Below are 23,025 nucleotides of genomic sequence, written 5' to 3' on the forward strand. Positions count from 1 at the left end.
CGGGGGGGCTGCAGATAGCGGGTGCGGGGGGCTGTAGATAGCGGGTGCGGGGGGCTGCAGATAGCGGGTGCGGGGGGCTGTAGATAGATGGTGCGGGAGGCTGCAGATAGCGGGTTCGGGGGGCTGCAGATAGCGGGTGCGGGGGGCTGTAGATAGAGGGTGTGGGGGGCTGCAGATAGAGGGTGTGGGGGCTGTAGATAGCGGGTGCGGGGGGGCTGCAGATAGCGGGTGCGGGGGGGCTGCAGATAGCGGGTGCGGGGAGCTGTAGATAGAGGGTGTGGGGGGCTGCAGATAGCGGGTGTGGGGGCTGCAGATAGCGGGTGTGGGGGGCTATAGATAGAGGGTGTGGGGGGCTATAGATAGAGGGTGCGGGGAGCTGTAGATAGAGGGTGTGGGGGGCTGCAGATAGCGGGTGTGGGGGGCTATAGAGGGTGTGGGGGGCTATAGAGGGTGCGGGGAGCTGTAGATAGCGGGTGCGGGGGGGCTGCAGATAGCGGGTGCGGGGAGCTGTAGATAGAGGGTGTGGGGGGCTGCAGATAGCGGGTGTGGGGGCTGCAGATAGCGGGTGTGGGGGCTGCAGATAGCGGGTGTGGGGGGCTATAGATAGAGGGTGTGGGGGGCTATAGATAGAGGGTGTGGGGGGCTGCAGATAGCGGGTGTGGGGGCTGCAGATAGCGGGTGTGGGGGCTGCAGAGAGCGGGTGTGGGTGGCTATAGATAGAGGGTGTGGGGGGCTATAGATAGAGGGTGCGGGGGGCTGCAGAGAGCGGGTGGGGGTCCTGGAAGGTTGCGGCTCGGATGGACCAAGTGGCCGCCAAATGCGGATTATAGAAATCTAATTTTTTGTAAATTATCAGAATGTTTATATTTTCTAGATACGAATTTTCTGCGGGGGGGGGGGGATTATTTATTGACCGGAGTTCCCTGCAGGATTGATTAATCACGTCTGCTCAGAATAGGGGGGGGGGGGGTGTAGAGAGCGCCGTCCTGCAGGGGCCCCCCATGATCACTGCTCAGGGGCCACAATGTCGCTGCCGTCATGATCCGTTATTTCCCCTCTTTATATCATCCCGGAGGAATATGGTGACAAGTCTGCAGCTCTATAGCCAGCACTGGTGTAAAGCTCTGCAGCTGTCAGGGGGCGATGCTCTGCAGACAGTAAAACTCTCCTTGTCGCCCATAGCAACCAATCACAGCGCAGCTTTCATGTTTTCAGAGCCGTTTAACAAATGATTGGTTGCTATGAGCGACAAGGATAGTTTCAGGGTTAGAGCCTCATTTAACCCTTGCTGCATGCTAAGAAAGGGGTGGGCACATTTGGGCCTGTACACACCCCTGCAGCCATCTTGTGGGGGTACTTGGGTCATTTCCTGAGAGTCGCACATCATGTGACCATCTGCAGCCGCTGAGATTTCTACAACCAGTGACTACTTTCTGTATGAAGAGAATCACATGACCACAAACCCCTCCTCCTTACTGAATCTACCGTATCCCGACGACAGACTTCACTGTGACGTGGACAGCGCGGTCTCTTATTCCAGTGTTTGGGCCCCGTTCACAGTTTTGTGGCGCTAATTATGATGCAGAAACCGCGTCAGAATCTGTGCCGATAACTGTTAAAATCACCCCCCACTTTAATGGGAGGCAGAGGCGTTTTTTTTCCCCGTGTAGCTTTTGGCCACTTGCGGGAACAAAAAACGGCAAGTCCCTTCCTGCCCGTGACCTCCTGTTGAAATCAATAGGAGGCAGAAAAAAACCTGCGGCGCTCGTTCCCGAGTGTTTTTCGCAGCATTTTTTGCCTGCGGTCCTTTCAGTATCTCTCAACGGCCGCGGGCGAAAGACGCGGCAAAACAAAATTCCTGAAGAAATTCTGAAACAGATTTTCTCTGCCTGTGTGTGAACAAGACCGAACTGTGCGGCGTTTCCGTCTTTTCTAGTTACACTTTATCAAGCTGATGCGGCGCGGTGGCCGCCACTCCCCTGAAGGCTATTCCAGCGCACCGCATCATAACGTGTAAATATAAGAGACGGAAACGCTGGAATAGGATGACTTCACGGTAACGCGAGCGTTTGCAGCGCGGCCTGTCTTACGTTAGTCGGTTGTGATCGCCGTGTTGCGGGGGAAGGTGTCGTGGGACGCGCTCCCATATGGCACGTTTCCTGCGCTCTGTGGACGGCGGTGCCATTGTGTGACTGCTCTTACTGTAAAGAACCCTTCCCTATATTGATGCAGCGTTCCCGCCCTGTTATACAGATCTCAGATAAATCATTTGTGACGCCTCTTTATAAGAATAAGATGTTTCCAGCCTCTCCTTATACGAGACCATCATGTAATAACCTACATATCACTCCCCTGATGTGTCCAGCCGGTGTTCTCCACAGCTACGTATTGTACAGAGAGAAGACCGACCCCAGTCATGAAACACTACACTCTGCTCCACCTGCTGTGATTATAAGATGTGCACAGTTTCTCTTAGTGATGGGGGATGGGATTGTGCCCTGCGGTGTAATTGCTGCTGTGATTACCAGTCTGCTCCCTGGGGTGACCGGCTGCCATATCCTGTATACACTGCAAGGCCAAAAGTATGTGCACCCCTCCATGTACATTACATTGCAAAAGTATTCAACCCTTTTTGTGTTTATACGGTTTTGGATGTGATTTTATGTAATGACCAAAATAGTCCAAAAACGGAAATGTTGAGTTCATAAGATCAGTATAAGATGTACACAGAGGAGATGTAGTGTCTGTATATAGGATCAGTATAAGATGTACACAGAGGAGATGTAGTGTCTGTATATAGGATCAGTATAAGATGTACACAGAGGAGATGTAGTGTCTGTATATAGGATCAGTATAAGATGTACACAGAGGAGATGTAGTATCTGTATATAGGATCAGTATAAGATGTATACAGAGGAGATGTAGTATCTGTATATAGGATCAGTATAAGACGTACACAGAGGAGATGTAGTGTCTGTATATAGGATCAGTATAAGATGTACACAGAGGAGATGTAGTGTCTGTATATAGGATCAGTATAAGATGTACACAGAGGAGATGTAGTGTCTGTATATAGGATCAGTATAAGATGTATACAGAGGAGATGTAGTATCTGTATATAGGATCAGTATAAGGTGTATACAGAGGAGATGTAGTATCTGTATATAGGATCAGTATAAGATGTACACAGAGGAGATGTAGTATCTGTATATAGGATCAGTATAAGATGTAGTGTCTGTATATAGGATCAGTATAAGATGTACAGAGGAGATGTAGTATCTGTATATAGGATCAGTATAAGATGTACACAGAGGAGATGTAGTGTCTGTATATAGGATCAGTATAAGATGTATACAGAGGAGATGTAGTGTCTGTATATAGGATCAGTATAAGACGTATACAGAGGAGATGTAGTATCTGTATATAGGATCAGTATAAGACGTATACAGAGGAGATGTAGTATCTGTATATAGGATCAGTATAAGATGTAGTGTCTGTATATAGGATCAGTATAAGATGTACACAGAGGAGATGTAGTATCTGTATATAGGATCAGTATAAGATGTAGTGTCTGTATATAGGATCAGTATAAGATGTACACAGAGGAGATGTAGTATCTGTATATAGGATCAGTATAAGACGTACACAGAGGAGATGTAGTGTCTGTATATAGGATCAGTATAAGATGTACACAGAGGAGATGTAGTGTCTGTATATAGGATCAGTATAAGACGTATACAGAGGAGATGTAGTGTCTGTATATAGGATCAGTATAAGATGTAGTGTCTGTATATAGGATCAGTATAAGATGTACACAGAGGAGATGTAGTGTCTGTATATAGGATCAGTATAAGATGTACACAGAGGAGATGTAGTATCTGTATATAGGATCAGTATAAGACGTATACAGAGGAGATGTAGTGTCTGTATATAGGATTAGTATAAGATGTACACAGAGGAGATGTAGTATCTGTATATAGGATCAGTATAAGATGTAGTGTCTGTATATAGGATCAGTATAAGATGTACACAGAGGAGATGTAGTGACTGTATATAGGATCAGTATAAGATGTACACAGAGGAGATGTAGTATCTGTATATAGGATCAGTATAAGATGTATACAGAGGAGATGTAGTATCTGTATATAGGATCAGTATAAGACGTACACAGAGGAGATGTAGTGTCTGTATATAGGATCAGTATAAGATGTACACAGAGGAGATGTAGTATCTGTATATAGGATCAGTATAAGACGTACACAGAGGAGATGTAGTGTCTGTATATAGGATCAGTATAAGATGTACACAGAGGAGATGTAGTGTCTGTATATAGGATCAGTATAAGATGTATACAGAGGAGATGTAGTGTCTGTATATAGGATCAGTATAAGACGTATACAGAGGAGATGTAGTATCTGTATATAGGATCAGTATAAGACGTATACAGAGGAGATGTAGTATCTGTATATAGGATCAGTATAAGATGTAGTGTCTGTATATAGGATCAGTATAAGATGTACACAGAGGAGATGTAGTATCTGTATATAGGATCAGTATAAGATGTAGTGTCTGTATATAGGATCAGTATAAGATGTACACAGAGGAGATGTAGTATCTGTATATAGGATCAGTATAAGACGTACACAGAGGAGATGTAGTGTCTGTATATAGGATCAGTATAAGATGTACACAGAGGAGATGTAGTGTCTGTATATAGGATCAGTATAAGACGTATACAGAGGAGATGTAGTGTCTGTATATAGGATCAGTATAAGACGTATACAGAGGAGATGTAGTGTCTGTATATAGGATCAGTATAAGATGTAGTGTCTGTATATAGGATCAGTATAAGATGTACACAGAGGAGATGTAGTGTCTGTATATAGGATCAGTATAAGATGTACACAGAGGAGATGTAGTATCTGTATATAGGATCAGTATAAGACGTATACAGAGGAGATGTAGTGTCTGTATATAGGATTAGTATAAGATGTACACAGAGGAGATGTAGTATCTGTATATAGGATCAGTATAAGATGTAGTGTCTGTATATAGGATCAGTATAAGATGTACACAGAGGAGATGTAGTATCTGTATATAGGATCAGTATAAGATGTACACAGAGGAGATGTAGTATCTGTATATAGGATCAGTATAAGATGTACACAGAGGAGATGTAGTATCTGTATATAGGATCAGTATAAGATGTACACAGAGGAGATGTAGTATCTGTATATAGGATCAGTATAAGATGTACACAGAGGAGATGTAGTATCTGTATATAGGATCAGTATAAGACGTACACAGAGGAGATGTAGTGTCTGTATATAGGATCAGTATAAGATGTACACAGAGGAGATGTAGTGTCTGTATATAGGATCAGTATAAGATGTATACAGAGGAGATGTAGTGTCTGTATATAGGATCAGTATAAGATGTAGTGTCTGTATATAGGATCAGTATAAGATGTACACAGAGGAGATGTAGTATCTGTATATAGGATCAGTATAAGATGTATACAGAGGAGATGTAGTGTCTGTATATAGGATCAGTATAAGATGTATACAGAGGAGATGTAGTGTCTGTATATAGGATCAGTATAAGATGTACACAGAGGAGATGTAGTGTCTGTATATAGGATCAGTATAAGATGTACACAGAGGAGATGTAGTATCTGTATATAGGATCAGTATAAGATGTACACAGAGGAGATGTAGTGTCTGTATATAGGATCAGTATAAGATGTATACAGAGGAGATGTAGTGTCTGTATATAGGATCAGTATAAGATGTACACAGGGGAGATGTAGTGTCTGTATATAGGATCAGTATAAGATGTATACAGAGGAGATGTAGTGTCTGTATATAGGATCAGTATAAGATGTATACAGAGGAGATGTAGTGTCTGTATATAGGATCAGTATAAGATGTACACAGGGGAGATGTAGTGTCTGTATATAGGATCAGTATAAGATGTACAGAGGAGATGTAGTGTCTGTATATAGGGTCAGTATAAGATGTACACAGAGGAGATGTAGTGTCTGTATATAGGATCAGTATAAGGTGTACACAGAGGAGATGTAGTATCTGTATATAGGATCAGTATAAGACGTACACAGAGGAGATGTAGTGTCTGTATATAGGATCAGTATAAGATGTACACAGAGGAGATGTAGTGTCTGTATATAGGATCAGTATAAGATGTATACAGAGGAGATGTAGTGTCTGTATATAGGATCAGTATAAGACGTATACAGAGGAGATGTAGTATCTGTATATAGGATCAGTATAAGACGTATACAGAGGAGATGTAGTATCTGTATATAGGATCAGTATAAGATGTAGTGTCTGTATATAGGATCAGTATAAGATGTACACAGAGGAGATGTAGTATCTGTATATAGGATCAGTATAAGATGTAGTGTCTGTATATAGGATCAGTATAAGATGTACACAGAGGAGATGTAGTATCTGTATATAGGATCAGTATAAGACGTACACAGAGGAGATGTAGTGTCTGTATATAGGATCAGTATAAGATGTACACAGAGGAGATGTAGTGTCTGTATATAGGATCAGTATAAGACGTATACAGAGGAGATGTAGTGTCTGTATATAGGATCAGTATAAGACGTATACAGAGGAGATGTAGTGTCTGTATATAGGATCAGTATAAGATGTAGTGTCTGTATATAGGATCAGTATAAGATGTACACAGAGGAGATGTAGTGTCTGTATATAGGATCAGTATAAGATGTACACAGAGGAGATGTAGTATCTGTATATAGGATCAGTATAAGACGTATACAGAGGAGATGTAGTGTCTGTATATAGGATTAGTATAAGATGTACACAGAGGAGATGTAGTATCTGTATATAGGATCAGTATAAGATGTAGTGTCTGTATATAGGATCAGTATAAGATGTACACAGAGGAGATGTAGTATCTGTATATAGGATCAGTATAAGATGTACACAGAGGAGATGTAGTATCTGTATATAGGATCAGTATAAGATGTACACAGAGGAGATGTAGTATCTGTATATAGGATCAGTATAAGATGTACACAGAGGAGATGTAGTATCTGTATATAGGATCAGTATAAGATGTACACAGAGGAGATGTAGTATCTGTATATAGGATCAGTATAAGACGTACACAGAGGAGATGTAGTGTCTGTATATAGGATCAGTATAAGATGTACACAGAGGAGATGTAGTGTCTGTATATAGGATCAGTATAAGATGTATACAGAGGAGATGTAGTGTCTGTATATAGGATCAGTATAAGATGTAGTGTCTGTATATAGGATCAGTATAAGATGTACACAGAGGAGATGTAGTATCTGTATATAGGATCAGTATAAGATGTATACAGAGGAGATGTAGTGTCTGTATATAGGATCAGTATAAGATGTATACAGAGGAGATGTAGTGTCTGTATATAGGATCAGTATAAGATGTACACAGAGGAGATGTAGTGTCTGTATATAGGATCAGTATAAGATGTACACAGAGGAGATGTAGTATCTGTATATAGGATCAGTATAAGATGTACACAGAGGAGATGTAGTATCTGTATATAGGATCAGTATAAGATGTATACAGAGGAGATGTAGTGTCTGTATATAGGATCAGTATAAGATGTACACAGGGGAGATGTAGTGTCTGTATATAGGATCAGTATAAGATGTATACAGAGGAGATGTAGTGTCTGTATATAGGATCAGTATAAGATGTATACAGAGGAGATGTAGTGTCTGTATATAGGATCAGTATAAGATGTACACAGGGGAGATGTAGTGTCTGTATATAGGATCAGTATAAGATGTACAGAGGAGATGTAGTGTCTGTATATAGGGTCAGTATAAGATGTACACAGAGGAGATGTAGTGTCTGTATATAGGATCAGTATAAGGTGTACACAGAGGAGATGTAGTGTCTGTATATAGGATCAGTATAAGGTGTACACAGAGGAGATGTAGTGTCTGTATATAGGATCAGTATAAGATGTATACAGAGGAGATGTAGTGTCTGTATATAGGATCAGTATAAGATGTACACAGAGGAGATGTAGTGTCTGTATATAGGATCAGTATAAGATGTACACAGAGGAGATGTAGTGTCTGTATATAGGATCAGTATAAGATGTACACAGAGGAGATGTAGTGTCTGTATATAGGATCAGTATAAGATGTATACAGAGGAGATGTAGTGTCTGTATATAGGATGGATCAGTATAAGATGTACACAGAGGGGATGTAGTGTCTGTATATAGGATCAGTATAAGACGTACACAGGGGAGATGTAGTATCTGTATATAGGATCAGTATAAGATGTACACAGAGGAGATGTAGTATCTGTATATAGGATCAGTATAAGATGTACACAGAGGAGATGTAGTGTCTGTATATAGGATCAGTATAAGACGTATACAGAGGAGATGTAGTGTCTGTATATAGGATCAGTATAAGACGTATACAGAGGAGATGTAGTGTCTGTATATAGGATTAGTATAAGATGTACACAGAGGAGATGTAGTGTCTGTATATAGGATCAGTATAAGATGTACACAGAGGAGATGTAGTATCTGTATATAGGATCAGTATAAGATGTATACAGAGGAGATGTAGTATCTGTATATAGGATCAGTATAAGATGTATACAGAGGAGATGTAGTGTCTGTATATAGGATCAGTATAAGATGTACAGAGGAGATGTAGTGTCTGTATATAGGATCAGTATAAGATGTACAGAGGAGATGTAGTATCTGTATATAGGATCAGTATAAGATGTACACAGAGGAGATGTAGTATCTGTATATAGGATCAGTATAAGATGTATACAGAGGAGATGTAGTGTCTGTATATAGGATCAGTATAAGATGTACACAGGGGAGATGTAGTATCTGTATATAGGATCAGTATAAGATGTATACAGAGGAGATGTAGTATCTGTATATAGGATCAGTATAAGATGTACACAGAGGAGATGTAGTGTCTGTATATAGGATCAGTATAAGATGTACACAGAGGAGATGTAGTGTCTGTATATAGGATCAGTATAAGATGTACACAGAGGAGATGTAGTGTCTGTATATAGGATCAGTATAAGATGTATACAGAGGAGATGTAGTGTCTGTATATAGGATCAGTATAAGATGTACAGAGGAGATGTAGTATCTGTATATAGGATCAGTATAAGATGTACACAGAGGAGATGTAGTGTCTGTATATAGGATCAGTATAAGATGTATACAGAGGAGATGTAGTATCTGTATATAGGATCAGTATAAGATGTACACAGAGGAGATGTAGTATCTGTATATAGGATCAGTATAAGACGTATACAGAGGAGATGTAGTGTCTGTATATAGGATCAGTATAAGACGTATACAGAGGAGATGTAGTGTCTGTATATAGGATTAGTATAAGATGTACACAGAGGAGATGTAGTATCTGTATATAGGATCAGTATAAGATGTAGTGTCTGTATATAGGATCAGTATAAGATGTACACAGAGGAGATGTAGTATCTGTATATAGGATCAGTATAAGATGTACACAGAGGAGATGTAGTGTCTGTATATAGGATCAGTATAAGATGTACACAGAGGAGATGTAGTGTCTGTATATAGGATCAGTATAAGATGTACACAGAGGAGATGTAGTATCTGTATATAGGATCAGTATAAGATGTATACAGAGGAGATGTAGTATCTGTATATAGGATCAGTATAAGATGTATACAGAGGAGATGTAGTGTCTGTATATAGGATCAGTATAAGATGTACAGAGGAGATGTAGTGTCTGTATATAGGATCAGTATAAGATGTACAGAGGAGATGTAGTATCTGTATATAGGATCAGTATAAGATGTATACAGAGGAGATGTAGTATCTGTATATAGGATCAGTATAAGATGTACACAGAGGAGATGTAGTGTCTGTATATAGGATCAGTATAAGATGTATACAGAGGAGATGTAGTGTCTGTATATAGGATCAGTATAAGATGTACACAGAGGAGATGTAGTGTCTGTATATAGGATCAGTATAAGATGTACACAGAGGAGATGTAGTATCTGTATATAGGATCAGTATAAGATGTACACAGGGGAGATGTAGTATCTGTATATAGGATCAGTATAAGATGTATACAGAGGAGATGTAGTATCTGTATATAGGATCAGTATAAGATGTACACAGAGGAGATGTAGTGTCTGTATATAGGATCAGTATAAGATGTACACAGAGGAGATGTAGTGTCTGTATATAGGATCAGTATAAGATGTACACAGAGGAGATGTAGTGTCTGTATATAGGATCAGTATAAGATGTACACAGAGGAGATGTAGTGTCTGTATATAGGATCAGTATAAGATGTATACAGAGGAGATGTAGTATCTGTATATAGGATCAGTATAAGATGTACACTGAGGAGATGTAGTATCTGTATATAGGATCAGTATAAGATGTATACAGAGGAGATGTAGTGTCTGTATATAGGATCAGTATAAGATGTACACAGAGGAGATGTAGTGTCTGTATATAGGATCAGTATAAGACGTACACAGAGGAGATGTAGTGTCTGTATATAGGATCAGTATAATGTATACAGAGGAGATGTAGTATCTGTATATAGGATCAGTATAAGATGTACACAGAGGAGATGTAGTGTCTGTATATAGGATCAGTATAAGATGTACACAGAGGAGATGTAGTGTCTGTATATAGGATCAGTATAAGATGTACACAGAGGAGATGTAGTATCTGTATATAGGATCAGTATAAGATGTACACAGAGGAGATGTAGTGTCTGTATATAGGATCAGTATAAGATGTACACAGAGGAGATGTAGTGTCTGTATATAGGATCAGTATAAGATGTACACAGAGGAGATGTAGTATCTGTATATAGGATCAGTATAAGATGTATACAGAGGAGATGTAGTATCTGTATATAGGATCAGTATAAGATGTACACAGAGGAGATGTAGTATCTGTATATAGGATCAGTATAAGATGTATACAGAGGAGATGTAGTGTCTGTATATAGGATCAGTATAAGATGTACACAGAGGAGATGTAGTGTCTGTATATAGGATCAGTATAAGATGTACAGAGGAGATGTAGTGTCTGTTATAGGATCAGTATAAGATGTACAGAGGAGATGTAGTATCTGTATATAGGATCAGTATAAGATGTATACAGAGGAGATGTAGTATCTGTATATAGGATCAGTATAAGATGTACACAGAGGAGATGTAGTGTCTGTATATAGGATCAGTATAAGATGTATACAGAGGAGATGTAGTGTCTGTATATAGGATCAGTATAAGATGTACACAGAGGAGATGTAGTGTCTGTATATAGGATCAGTATAAGATGTACACAGAGGAGATGTAGTATCTGTATATAGGATCAGTATAAGATGTACACAGGGGAGATGTAGTATCTGTATATAGGATCAGTATAAGATGTATACAGAGGAGATGTAGTATCTGTATATAGGATCAGTATAAGATGTACACAGAGGAGATGTAGTGTCTGTATATAGGATCAGTATAAGATGTACACAGAGGAGATGTAGTGTCTGTATATAGGATCAGTATAAGATGTACACAGAGGAGATGTAGTGTCTGTATATAGGATCAGTATAAGATGTACACAGAGGAGATGTAGTATCTGTATATAGGATCAGTATAAGACGTATACAGAGGAGATGTAGTGTCTGTATATAGGATCAGTATAAGACGTATACAGAGGAGATGTAGTGTCTGTATATAGGATTAGTATAAGATGTACACAGAGGAGATGTAGTATCTGTATATAGGATCAGTATAAGATGTAGTGTCTGTATATAGGATCAGTATAAGATGTACACAGAGGAGATGTAGTATCTGTATATAGGATCAGTATAAGATGTACACAGAGGAGATGTAGTGTCTGTATATAGGATCAGTATAAGATGTATACAGAGGAGATGTAGTGTCTGTATATAGGATGGATCAGTATAAGATGTACACAGAGGAGATGTAGTGTCTGTATATAGGATCAGTATAAGATGTACACAGAGGAGATGTAGTGTCTGTATATAGGATCAGTATAAGATGTACAGAGGAGATGTAGTATCTGTATATAGGATCAGTATAAGATGTATACAGAGGAGATGTAGTATCTGTATATAGGATCAGTATAAGATGTACACAGAGGAGATGTAGTGTCTGTATATAGGATCAGTATAAGATGTATACAGAGGAGATGTAGTGTCTGTATATAGGATCAGTATAAGATGTACACAGAGGAGATGTAGTGTCTGTATATAGGATCAGTATAATGTATACAGAGGAGATGTAGTATCTGTATATAGGATCAGTATAAGATGTACACAGAGGGGATGTAGTGTCTGTATATAGGATCAGTATAAGACGTACACAGAGGAGATGTAGTGTCTGTATATAGGATCAGTATAAGATGTATACAGAGGAGATGTAGTGTCTGTATATAGGACCAGTATAAGATGTACACAGGAGATGTAGTATCTGTATATAGGATCAGTATAAGATGTACACAGAGGAGATGTAGTATCTGTATATAGGATCAGTATAAGATGTACACAGAGGAGATGTAGTGTCTGAATATAGGATCAGTATAAGACGTATACAGAGGAGATGTAGTGTCTGTATATAGGATCAGTATAAGACGTATACAGAGGAGATGTAGTGTCTGTATATAGGATTAGTATAAGATGTACACAGAGGAGATGTAGTGTCTGTATATAGGATCAGTATAAGATGTACACAGAGGAGATGTAGTATCTGTATATAGGATCAGTATAAGATGTATACAGAGGAGATGTAGTATCTGTATATAGGATCAGTATAAGATGTACACAGAGGAGATGTAGTGTCTGTATATAGGATCAGTATAAGATGTACACAGAGGAGATGTAGTGTCTGTATATAGGATCAGTATAAGATGTACACAGAGGAGATGTAGTGTCTGTATATAGGATCAGTATAAGATGTATACAGAGGAGATGTAGTGTCTGTATATAGGATCAGTATAAGATGTACAGAGGAGATGTAGTGTCTGTATATAGGATCAGTATAAGATGTATACAGAGGAGATGTAGTATCTGTATATAGGATCAGTATAAGACGTACACAGAGGAGATGTAGTATCTGTATATAGGATCAGTATAAGATGTACACAGAGGAGATGTAGTATCTGTATATAGGATCAGTATAAGATGTATACAGAGGAGATGTAGTGTCTGTATATAGGATCAGTATAAGATGTACACAGAGGAGATGTAGTATCTGTATATAGGATCAGTATAAGATGTACACAGGGGAGATGTAGTATCTGTATATAGGATCAGTATAAGATGTATACAGAGGAGATGTAGTATCTGTATATAGGATCAGTATAAGATGTACACAGAGGAGATGTAGTGTCTGTATATAGGATCAGTATAAGATGTACACAGAGGAGATGTAGTGTCTGTATATAGGATCAGTATAAGATGTACACAGAGGAGATGTAGTATCTGTATATAGGATCAGTATAAGACGTACACAGAGGAGATGTAGTGTCTGTATATAGGATCAGTATAAGACGTATACAGAGGAGATGTAGTGTCTGTATATAGGATTGGTATAAGATGTACACAGAGGAGATGTAGTGTCTGTATATAGGATCAGTATAAGATGTACACAGAGGAGATGTAGTATCTGTATATAGGATCAGTATAAGATGTACACAGGGGAGATGTATCTGTATATAGGATCAGTATAAGATGTATACAGAGGAGATGTAGTATCTGTATATAGGATCAGTATAAGATGTACACAGAGGAGATGTAGTGTCTGTATATAGGATCAGTATAAGATGTACACAGAGGAGATGTAGTGTCTGTATATAGGATCAGTATAAGATGTACACAGAGAGATGTAGTGTCTGTATATAGGATCAGTATAAGATGTACACAGAGGAGATGTAGTATCTGTATATAGGATCAGTATAAGATGTACACAGAGGAGATGTAGTATCTGTATATAGGATCAGTATAAGATGTAGTGTCTGTATATAGGATCAGTATAAGATGTACACAGAGGAGATGTAGTGTCTGTATATAGGATCAGTATAAGATGTACACAGAGGAGATGTAGTGTCTGTATATAGGATCAGTATAAGATGTACACAGAGGAGATGTAGTGTCTGTATATTGGATCAGTATAAGATGTACACAGAGGAGATGTAGTGTCTGTATATAGGATCAGTATAAGATGTACACAGAGGAGATGTAGTGTCTGTATATAGGATCAGTATAAGATGTACACAGAGGAGATGTAGTGTCTGTATATAGGATCAGTATAAGATGTACACAGAGGAGATGTAGTGTCTGTATATAGGATGAGTATAAGACGTACACAGAGGAGATGTAGTGTCTGTATATTGGATCAGTATAAGATGTACACAGAGGAGATGTAGTGTCTGTATATAGGATCAGTATAAGATGTACACAGAGGAGATGTAGTGTCTGTATATAGGATCAGTATAAGATGTACACAGAGGAGATGTAGTGTCTGTATATAGGATCAGTATAAGATGTACACAGAGGAGATGTAGTATCTGTATATAGGATCAGTATAAGACGTATACAGAGGAGATGTAGTGTCTGTATATAGGATCAGTATAAGACGTATACAGAGGAGATGTAGTGTCTGTATATAGGATCAGTATAAGATGTACACAGAGGAGATGTAGTGTCTGTATATAGGATCAGTATAAGATGTACACAGAGGAGATGTAGTATCTGTATATAGGATCAGTATAAGACGTACACAGAGGAGATGTAGTGTCTGTATATAGGATCGGTATAAGACGTACACAGAGGAGATGTAGTATCTGTATATAGGATCAGTATAAGACGTACACAGAGGAGATGTAGTGTCTGTATATAGGATCAGTATAAGATGTACACAGAGGAGATGTAGTGTCTGTATATAGGATCAGTATAAGATGTACACAGAGGAGATGTAGTATCTGTATATAGGATCAGTATAAGGTGTACACAGAGGAGATGTAGTGTCTGTATATAGGATCAGTATAAGATGTATACAGAGGAGATGTAGTGTCTGTATATAGGATCAGTATAAGACGTACACAGAGGAGATGTAGTGTCTGTATATAGGATCAGTATAAGATGTACACAGAGGAGATGTAGTATCTGTATATAGGATCAGTATAAGGTGTACACAGAGGAGATGTAGTATCTGTATATAGGATCAGTATAAGGTGTACACAGAGGAGATGTAGTGTCTGTATATAGGATCAGTATAAGATGTACACAGAGGAGATGTAGTGTCTGTATATAGGATTAGTATAAGACGTATACAGAGGAGATGTAGTGTCTGTATATAGGATTAGTATAAGATGTACACAGAGGAGATGTAGTATCTGTATATAGGATCAGTATAAGATGTACACAGAGGAGATGTAGTGTCTGTATATAGGGTCAGTATAAGATGTACACAGAGGAGATGTAGTATCTGTATATAGGATCAGTATAAGATGTACACAGAGGAGATGTAGTATCTGTATATAGGATCAGTATAAGATGTACACAGAGGAGATGTAGTATCTGTATATAGGATCAGTATAAGATGTATACAGAGGAGATGTAGTATCTGTATATAGGATCAGTATAAGATGTATACAGAGGAGATGTAGTATCTGTATATAGGATCAGTATAAGATGTACACAGAGGAGATGTAGTATCTGTATATAGGATCAGTATAAGATGTACACAGAGGAGATGTAGTGTCTGTATATAGGATCAGTATAAGATGTACACAGAGGAGATGTAGTGTCTGTATATAGGATCAGTATAAGATGTAGTGTCTGTATATAGGATCAGTATAAGATGTACACAGAGGAGATGTAGTATCTGTATATAGGATCAGTATAAGATGTATACAGAGGAGATGTAGTATCTGTATATAGGATCAGTATAAGATGTACACTGAGGAGATGTAGTATCTGTATATAGGATCAGTATAAGATGTATACAGAGGAGATGTAGTGTCTGTATATAGGATCAGTATAAGATGTACACAGAGGAGATGTAGTGTCTGTATATAGGATCAGTATAAGATGTACACAGAGGAGATGTAGTGTCTGTATATAGGATCAGTATAAGATGTACACAGAGGAGATGTAGTATCTGTATATAGGCTCAGTATAAGATGTACACAGAGGAGATGTAGTGTCTGTATATAGGATCAGTATAAGATGTAGTGTCTGTATATAGGATCAGTATAAGATGTACACAGAGGAGATGTAGTATCTGTATATAGGATCAGTATAAGATGTAGTGTCTGTATATAGGATCAGTATAAGATGTACACAGAGGAGATGTAGTGTCTGTATATAGGATCAGTATAAGATGTAGTGTCTGTATATAGGATCAGTATAAGATGTACACAGAGGAGATGTAGTGTCTGTATATAGGATCAGTATAATGTATACAGAGGAGATGTAGTATCTGTATATAGGATCAGTATAAGATGTACACAGAGGAGATGTAGTGTCTGTATATAGGATCAGTATAAGATGTACACAGAGGAGATGTAGTGTCTGTATATAGGATCAGTATAAGATGTACACAGAGGAGATGTAGTGTCTGTATATAGGATCAGTATAAGATGTACACAGAGGAGATGTAGTATCTGTATATAGGATCAGTATAAGATGTACACAGAGGAGATGTAGTGTCTGTATATAGGATCAGTATAAGATGTAGTGTCTGTATATAGGATCAGTATAAGATGTACACAGAGGAGATGTAGTATCTGTATATAGGATCAGTATAAGATGTACACTGAGGAGATGTAGTATCTGTATATAGGATCAGTATAAGATGTATACAGAGGAGATGTAGTATCTGTATATAGGATCAGTATAAGATGTACACAGAGGAGATGTAGTGTCTGTATATAGGATCAGTATAAGATGTACACAGAGGAGATGTAGTATCTGTATATAGGATCAGTATAAGATGTACACAGAGGAGATGTAGTGTCTGTATATAGGATCAGTATAAGATGTACACAGAGGAGATGTAGTGTCTGTATATAGGATCAGTATAAGATGTATACAGAGGAGATGTAGTGTCTGTATATAGGATCAGTATAAGATGTACACAGAGGAGATGTAGTATCTGTATATAGGATCAGTATAAGATGTACACAGAGGAGATGTAGTATCTGTATATAGGATCAGTATAAGATGTAGTGTCTGTATATAGGATCAGTATAAGATGTACACAGAGGAGATGTAGTATCTGTATATAGGATCAGTATAAGATGTACACAGAGGAGATGTAGTATCTGTATATAGGATCAGTATAAGATGTATACAGAGGAGATGTAGTATCTGTATATAGAGACCTCCCCCAAGAGACTATTTGGCATCTGGTATTTGACGTGTTGTGTAACTCAAATGGTACAAACCTCGAAAATCCATTTTAATTCACGGTTGTAATGAACCCGAACAGGAAAAGAACGCACTGCAATAACTACCACCCCCATCATCCAGCCCATAGACAGACAGTGCTGAGTGACCATCACCTCCCGTTACTATGGAGACGTCCAGGAGGTGACACAACCCCTCAATAATGGAGAGAGCTGCGAGACGAGACGTTTGTAGGTCACATGATTATGACATCACATTCTGTATATTATATTACAGAATGTCTAACAACCTGGCAAAAATCGGTGAGGCCCGAAAAGATGTGGAACAACTAAAGATGGAGGTGAACATAGACCGGATGAAGGTGAGAAGAGGAGTCTCACTGCTAGGACTACAGTAATATCTATATCATATGTGAGAGGTTGTCACAGCCCCGCCCCCTGTTACTGACATCACTGATATATAATATAATTACATTGTGATCAGACATGAGATCCACACATCTTATATACAGTAACAGCTATTCATCTATTACTACTGACAACCAGCCTGTATATCATGTGTGAGAGGTTGTCACAGCTCCGCCCCCTGTTACTGACATCACTGATATATAATATAATTACACTGTGATCACACATGAGATCCACACATCTTATATACAGTAACAGCTATTCATCTATTACTACTGACAACCAGCCTGTTATCATGTGTGAGAGGTTGTCACAGCCCCTCCCCCTGTTACTGACATCACTGATATATAATATAATGTACATTGTGATCAGACATGAGATCCACACATCTTATATACAGTAACAGCTATTCATCTATTACTACTGACAACCAGCCTGTATATCATGTGTGAGAGGTTGTCACAGCCCCTCCCCCTGTTACTGACATCCTGATATATAATATAATTACACTGTGATCAGACATGAGATCCACACATCTTATATACAGTAACAGCTATTCATCTATTACTGACAACCAGCCTGTATATCATGTGTGAGAGGTTGTCACAGCTCCGCCCCGTTACTGACATCACTGATATATAATATAATTACATTGTGATCAGACATGAGATCCACGCATCTTATATACAGTAACAGCTATTCATCTATTACTACTGACAACCAGCCTGTATATCATGTGTGAGAGGTTGTCACAGCCCCGCCCCCTGATACTGACATCACTGATATATAATATAATTACATGTGATCAGACATGAGATCCACACATCTTATATACAGTAACAGCTATTCATCTATTACTACTGACAACCAGCCTGTATATCATGTGTGAGAGGTTGTCACAGCCCCTCCCCCTGTTACTGACATCCTGATATATAATATAATTACACTGTGATCAGACATGAGATCCACACATCTTATATACAGTAACAGCTATTCATCTATTACTGACAACCAGCCTGTATATCATGTGTGAGAGGTTGTCACAGCTCCGCCCCGTTACTGACATCACTGATATATAATATAATTACACTGTGATCAGACATGAGATCCACACATCTTATATACAGTAACAGCTATTCATCTATTACTACTGACAACCAGCCTGTATATCATGTGTGAGAGGTTGTCACATCCCCGCCCCCTGTTACTGACATCACTGATATATAGTATAATTACACTGTGATCAGACATGAGATCCACACATCTTATATACAGTAACAGCTATTTATCTATTACTACTGACAACCAGCCTGTATATCATGTGTGAGAGGTTGTCACAGCTCCGCCCCGTTACTGACATCACTGATATATAATATAATTACACTGTGATCAGACATGAGATCCACACATCTTATATACAGTAACAGCTATTCATCTATTACTACTGACAACCAGCCTGTATATCATGTGTGAGAGGTTGTCACATCCCCGCCCCCTGTTACTGACATCACTGATATATAGTATAATTACACTGTGATCAGACATGAGATCCACACATCTTATATACAGTAACAGCTATTCATCTATTACTACTGACCACCAGCCTGTATATCATGTGTGAGAGGTTGTCACAGCTCCGCCCCCTGTTACTGACATCACTGATATATAATATAATTACATGTGATCAGACATGAGATCCACACATCTTATATACAGTGACAGCTATTCATCTATTACTACCGACAACCAGCCTGTATATCATGTGTGAGAGGTTGTCACAGCCCCGCCCCCTGTTACTGACATCACTGATATATAATATAATTACATTGTGATCAGACATGAGATCCACACATCTTATATACAGTCACAGCTATTCATCTATTACTACTGACAACCTGCCTGTATATCATGTGTGAGAGGTTGTCACAGCCCCGCCCCCTGTTACTGACATCACTGATATATAATATAATTACATTGTGATCAGACATGAGATCCACACATCTTATATACAGTCACAGCTATTCATCTATTACTACTGACAACCTGCCCGTATATCAAGTGTGAGAGGTTGTCACAGCTCCGCCTCCTGTTACTGACATCACTGATATATAATATAATTACACTGTGATCAGACATGAGATCCACACATCTTATGTACAGTAACAGCTATTCATCTATTACTACTGACAACCAGCCTGTATATCATGTGTGAGAGGTTGTCACAGCCCCGCCCCCTGTTACTGACATCACTGATATATAATATAATTACATGTGATCAGACATGAGATCCCCACATCTTATATACAGTCACAGCTATTCATCTATTACTACTGACAACCAGCCTGTATATCATGTGTGAGAGGTTGTCACAGCTCCGCCCCCTGTTACTGACATCACGGATATATAATATAATTACATTGTGATCAGACATGAGATCCACACATCTTATATACAGTAACAGCTATTCATCTATTACTACTAACAACCAGCCTGTATATCATGTGTGAGAGGTTGTCACAGCCCCGCCCCCTGTTACGGACATCACTGATATATAATATAATTACATTGTGATCAGACATGAGATCCGCACATCTTATATACAGTAACTGCTATTCATCTATTACTACTGACAACCAGCCTGTATATCATGTGTGAGAGGTTGTCACAGCCCCGCCCCCTGTTACTGACATCACTGATATATAGTATAATTACATTGTGATCAGACATGAGATCCACACATCTTATATACAGTCACAGCTATTCATCTATTACTACTGACAACCTGTCTGTATATCATGTGTGAGAGGTTGTCACAGCCCCGCCCCCTGTTACTGACATCACTGATATATAATATAATTACACTGTGATCAGACATGAGATCCACACATCTTATATACAGTAACAGCTATTCATCTATTACTACTGACAACCAGCCTGTATATCATGAGTGAGAGGTTGTCACAGCTCCGCCCCCTGTTACTGACATCACTGATATATAGTATAATTACATTGTGATCAGACATGAGATCCACACATCTTATATACAGTAACAGCTATTCATCTATTACTACTGACAACCAGCCTGTATATCATGTGTGAGAGGTTGTCACAGCTCCGCCCCCTGTTACTGACATCACTGATATATAATATAATTACACTGTGATCAGACATGAGATCCACACATCTTATATACAGTAACAGCTATTCATCTATTACTACTGACAACCAGCCTGTATATCATGTGTGAGAGGTTGTCACAGCTCCGCCCCCTGTTACTGACATCACTGATATATAGTATAATTACATTGTGATCAGACATGAGATCCACACATCTTATATACAGTAACAGCTATTCATCTATTACTACTGACAACCAGCCTGTATATCATGTGTGAGAGGTTGTCACAGCCCCGCCCCCTGTTACTGATATCATTGATATATATAATTACATTGTGATCAGACATGAGATCCACACATCTTATATACAGTAACAGCTATTCATCTATTACTACTGACAACCAGCCTGTATATCATGTGTGAGAGGTTGTCACAGCCCCGCCCCCTGTTACTGATATCATTGATATGCAAAACCATAATATTCGTATAATATTATATATCAGGACATAATAAAAAAAATCTGGTCTTCAGAAGGTCTTTGGGTCTGTTCACACTGAGTGTTTTGGCTCGGATTTTAACATGGAACTCGCGTTGGAATCAGTTAAAAAAAAATGGTTGAAGTTGCCCCCTTGATTTCAATGTGAGGCCGGGGCTTGTGGTCACTCGCCGGTAGAGAAGGCGGAATGTCATGTTTTGCCGTGGTTTCCGCCTCCGCTGTAAAAATCACAAATAAGAAAGTAAATAAAACCCTTTGTGTGTAAAATGAATAAAAGTTAATAGTTGCGGCCCGGCCGTAGCGACATTTTCTTCCGTTGTCCGTCCACGTCGGCCTCCTGGGACATTTCACACGCGGAGGCCGGTAGAGAGGCGGCTCTCGGGGTTTTCCTCTGGGCGGATATACTGCGTAAAAACTGCACAGAACATTCTGACCCGCAACCCACAATGTCATCCCAGGAGGCCGGACTGGACCAGAAAGCACAGACTTCTGGGTAAGTATGACTTTTTTATCTTTCCGTAGTTGCGGTTCCGCCACCAGAGTCACCGCGCCGGTTTCCTGCTGCGGTTTTGCATCTTCAGTGAATTCAATGGGAAAAACTCACAAAGGAAAATCAACAAAAACGCAGCAGAAATTGACATGGAATCAGATTCCGCTGCAGGTCAAGTTATTAACGTTTACGCTGCGGTTTTTCCGCCTCGCGGGCCGGAGATTCACGAAGTCTCATCCACTTTGCTGCCGCTGTAAATGCTGAATGCGGATATTCGTTGCGGACGTCTTTCCTCCTCGGCGTTGTGTAACCTGCGCGCTCATACAGGAGGTCACATGATCAATCACTGGGAGCGGGGGGGGGGGGGGTGTACTTAGTTTTTAGTGTTCGGTAAATGTAATTTGTCGTGACCCTTTATTATGTCCTGATCCGTAAATACGTAGAATCCATAGAGGGTGTGCGTAGTTTTGTTAACCTCCATCTATTGTCCCGCAGGTGTCGGTGGTGGTGTCGGACCTGCTCTCCTTCTGTCAGTCTCACTCGCTCTCAGATCCGCTGGTCTCTCCGGTTCTACCAGTTGACAATCCTTTCCGTGACAAGAGACTCGTCTGCACCGTGCTGTGAGGCGCCGGGACCGGGGCACTTCTTATTAGCACATAAATTATTGCTGCTGTGTACAATGATTAAAGTCATAGTTGTCACTCCCTGCTGTGTCTGTGTCTGCTGTGTCACCCCCTGCTGTGTCACCCCCTGCTGTGTCTGCTGTGTCACCCCCTGCTGTGTCTGCTGTGTCACCCCCTGCTGTGTCTGCTGTGTCACCCCCTGCTGTGTCTGCTGTGTCACCCCCTGCTGTGTCTGCTGTGTCACCCCCTGCTGTGTCTGCTGTGTCACCCCCTGCTGTGTCTGTGTCTGCTGTGTCACCCCCTGCTGTGTCACCCCCTGCTGTGTCTGCTGTGTCACCCCCTGCTGTGTCACCCCCTGCTGTGTCTTCTGTGTCACCCCCTGCTGTGTCTGCTGTGTCACCCCCTGCTGT

General features: G+C 39.7%; 1 protein-coding gene across 2 annotated transcripts; it reads left to right on the forward strand.

The window, feature by feature from the left end:
• Nucleotides 1–1,329: 1,329 nt before the first annotated feature.
• GNG8 (G protein subunit gamma 8) lies at nt 1,330–22,696 on the forward strand. 2 transcript variants are annotated; one of them, XM_075847712.1, is made up of 3 exons: nt 1,330–1,435; nt 17,759–17,843; nt 22,488–22,696. In XM_075847712.1, exons 2-3 carry the CDS (start codon nt 17,760–17,762, stop codon nt 22,614–22,616), a joined length of 213 nt encoding a protein of 70 aa, XP_075703827.1. In that variant the 5' UTR covers nt 1,330–1,435; nt 17,759; the 3' UTR covers nt 22,617–22,696. The 2 variants fall into 2 exon arrangements, with proteins under 2 accessions (XP_075703827.1, XP_075703826.1); XM_075847711.1 differs by lacking the exon at nt 1,330–1,435 and adding an exon at nt 2,464–2,582.
• The last annotated feature ends 329 nt before the right edge of the window (nt 22,697–23,025 follow it).

Source organism: Rhinoderma darwinii, assembly GCF_050947455.1.
Source record: "Rhinoderma darwinii isolate aRhiDar2 chromosome 8 unlocalized genomic scaffold, aRhiDar2.hap1 SUPER_8_unloc_1, whole genome shotgun sequence".
In the NCBI taxonomy this organism is placed as follows: Eukaryota; Metazoa; Chordata; class Amphibia; order Anura; family Rhinodermatidae; genus Rhinoderma; species Rhinoderma darwinii.

Excerpts from the sequence above, each read along its gene's own strand:
- GNG8 (XM_075847711.1), top strand. The coding sequence starts at position 2,479 with ATGGGGGATGGGATTGTGCCCTGCGGTGTAATTGCTGCTGTGATTACC. Across the intron at positions 2,583-17,758 it reads TATACACTGCAAGGCCAAAA|AATGTCTAACAACCTGGCAA; the intron begins GTATGTGCACCC and ends ATTATATTACAG. Across the intron at positions 17,844-22,487 it reads TGAACATAGACCGGATGAAG|GTGTCGGTGGTGGTGTCGGA; the intron begins GTGAGAAGAGGA and ends ATTGTCCCGCAG.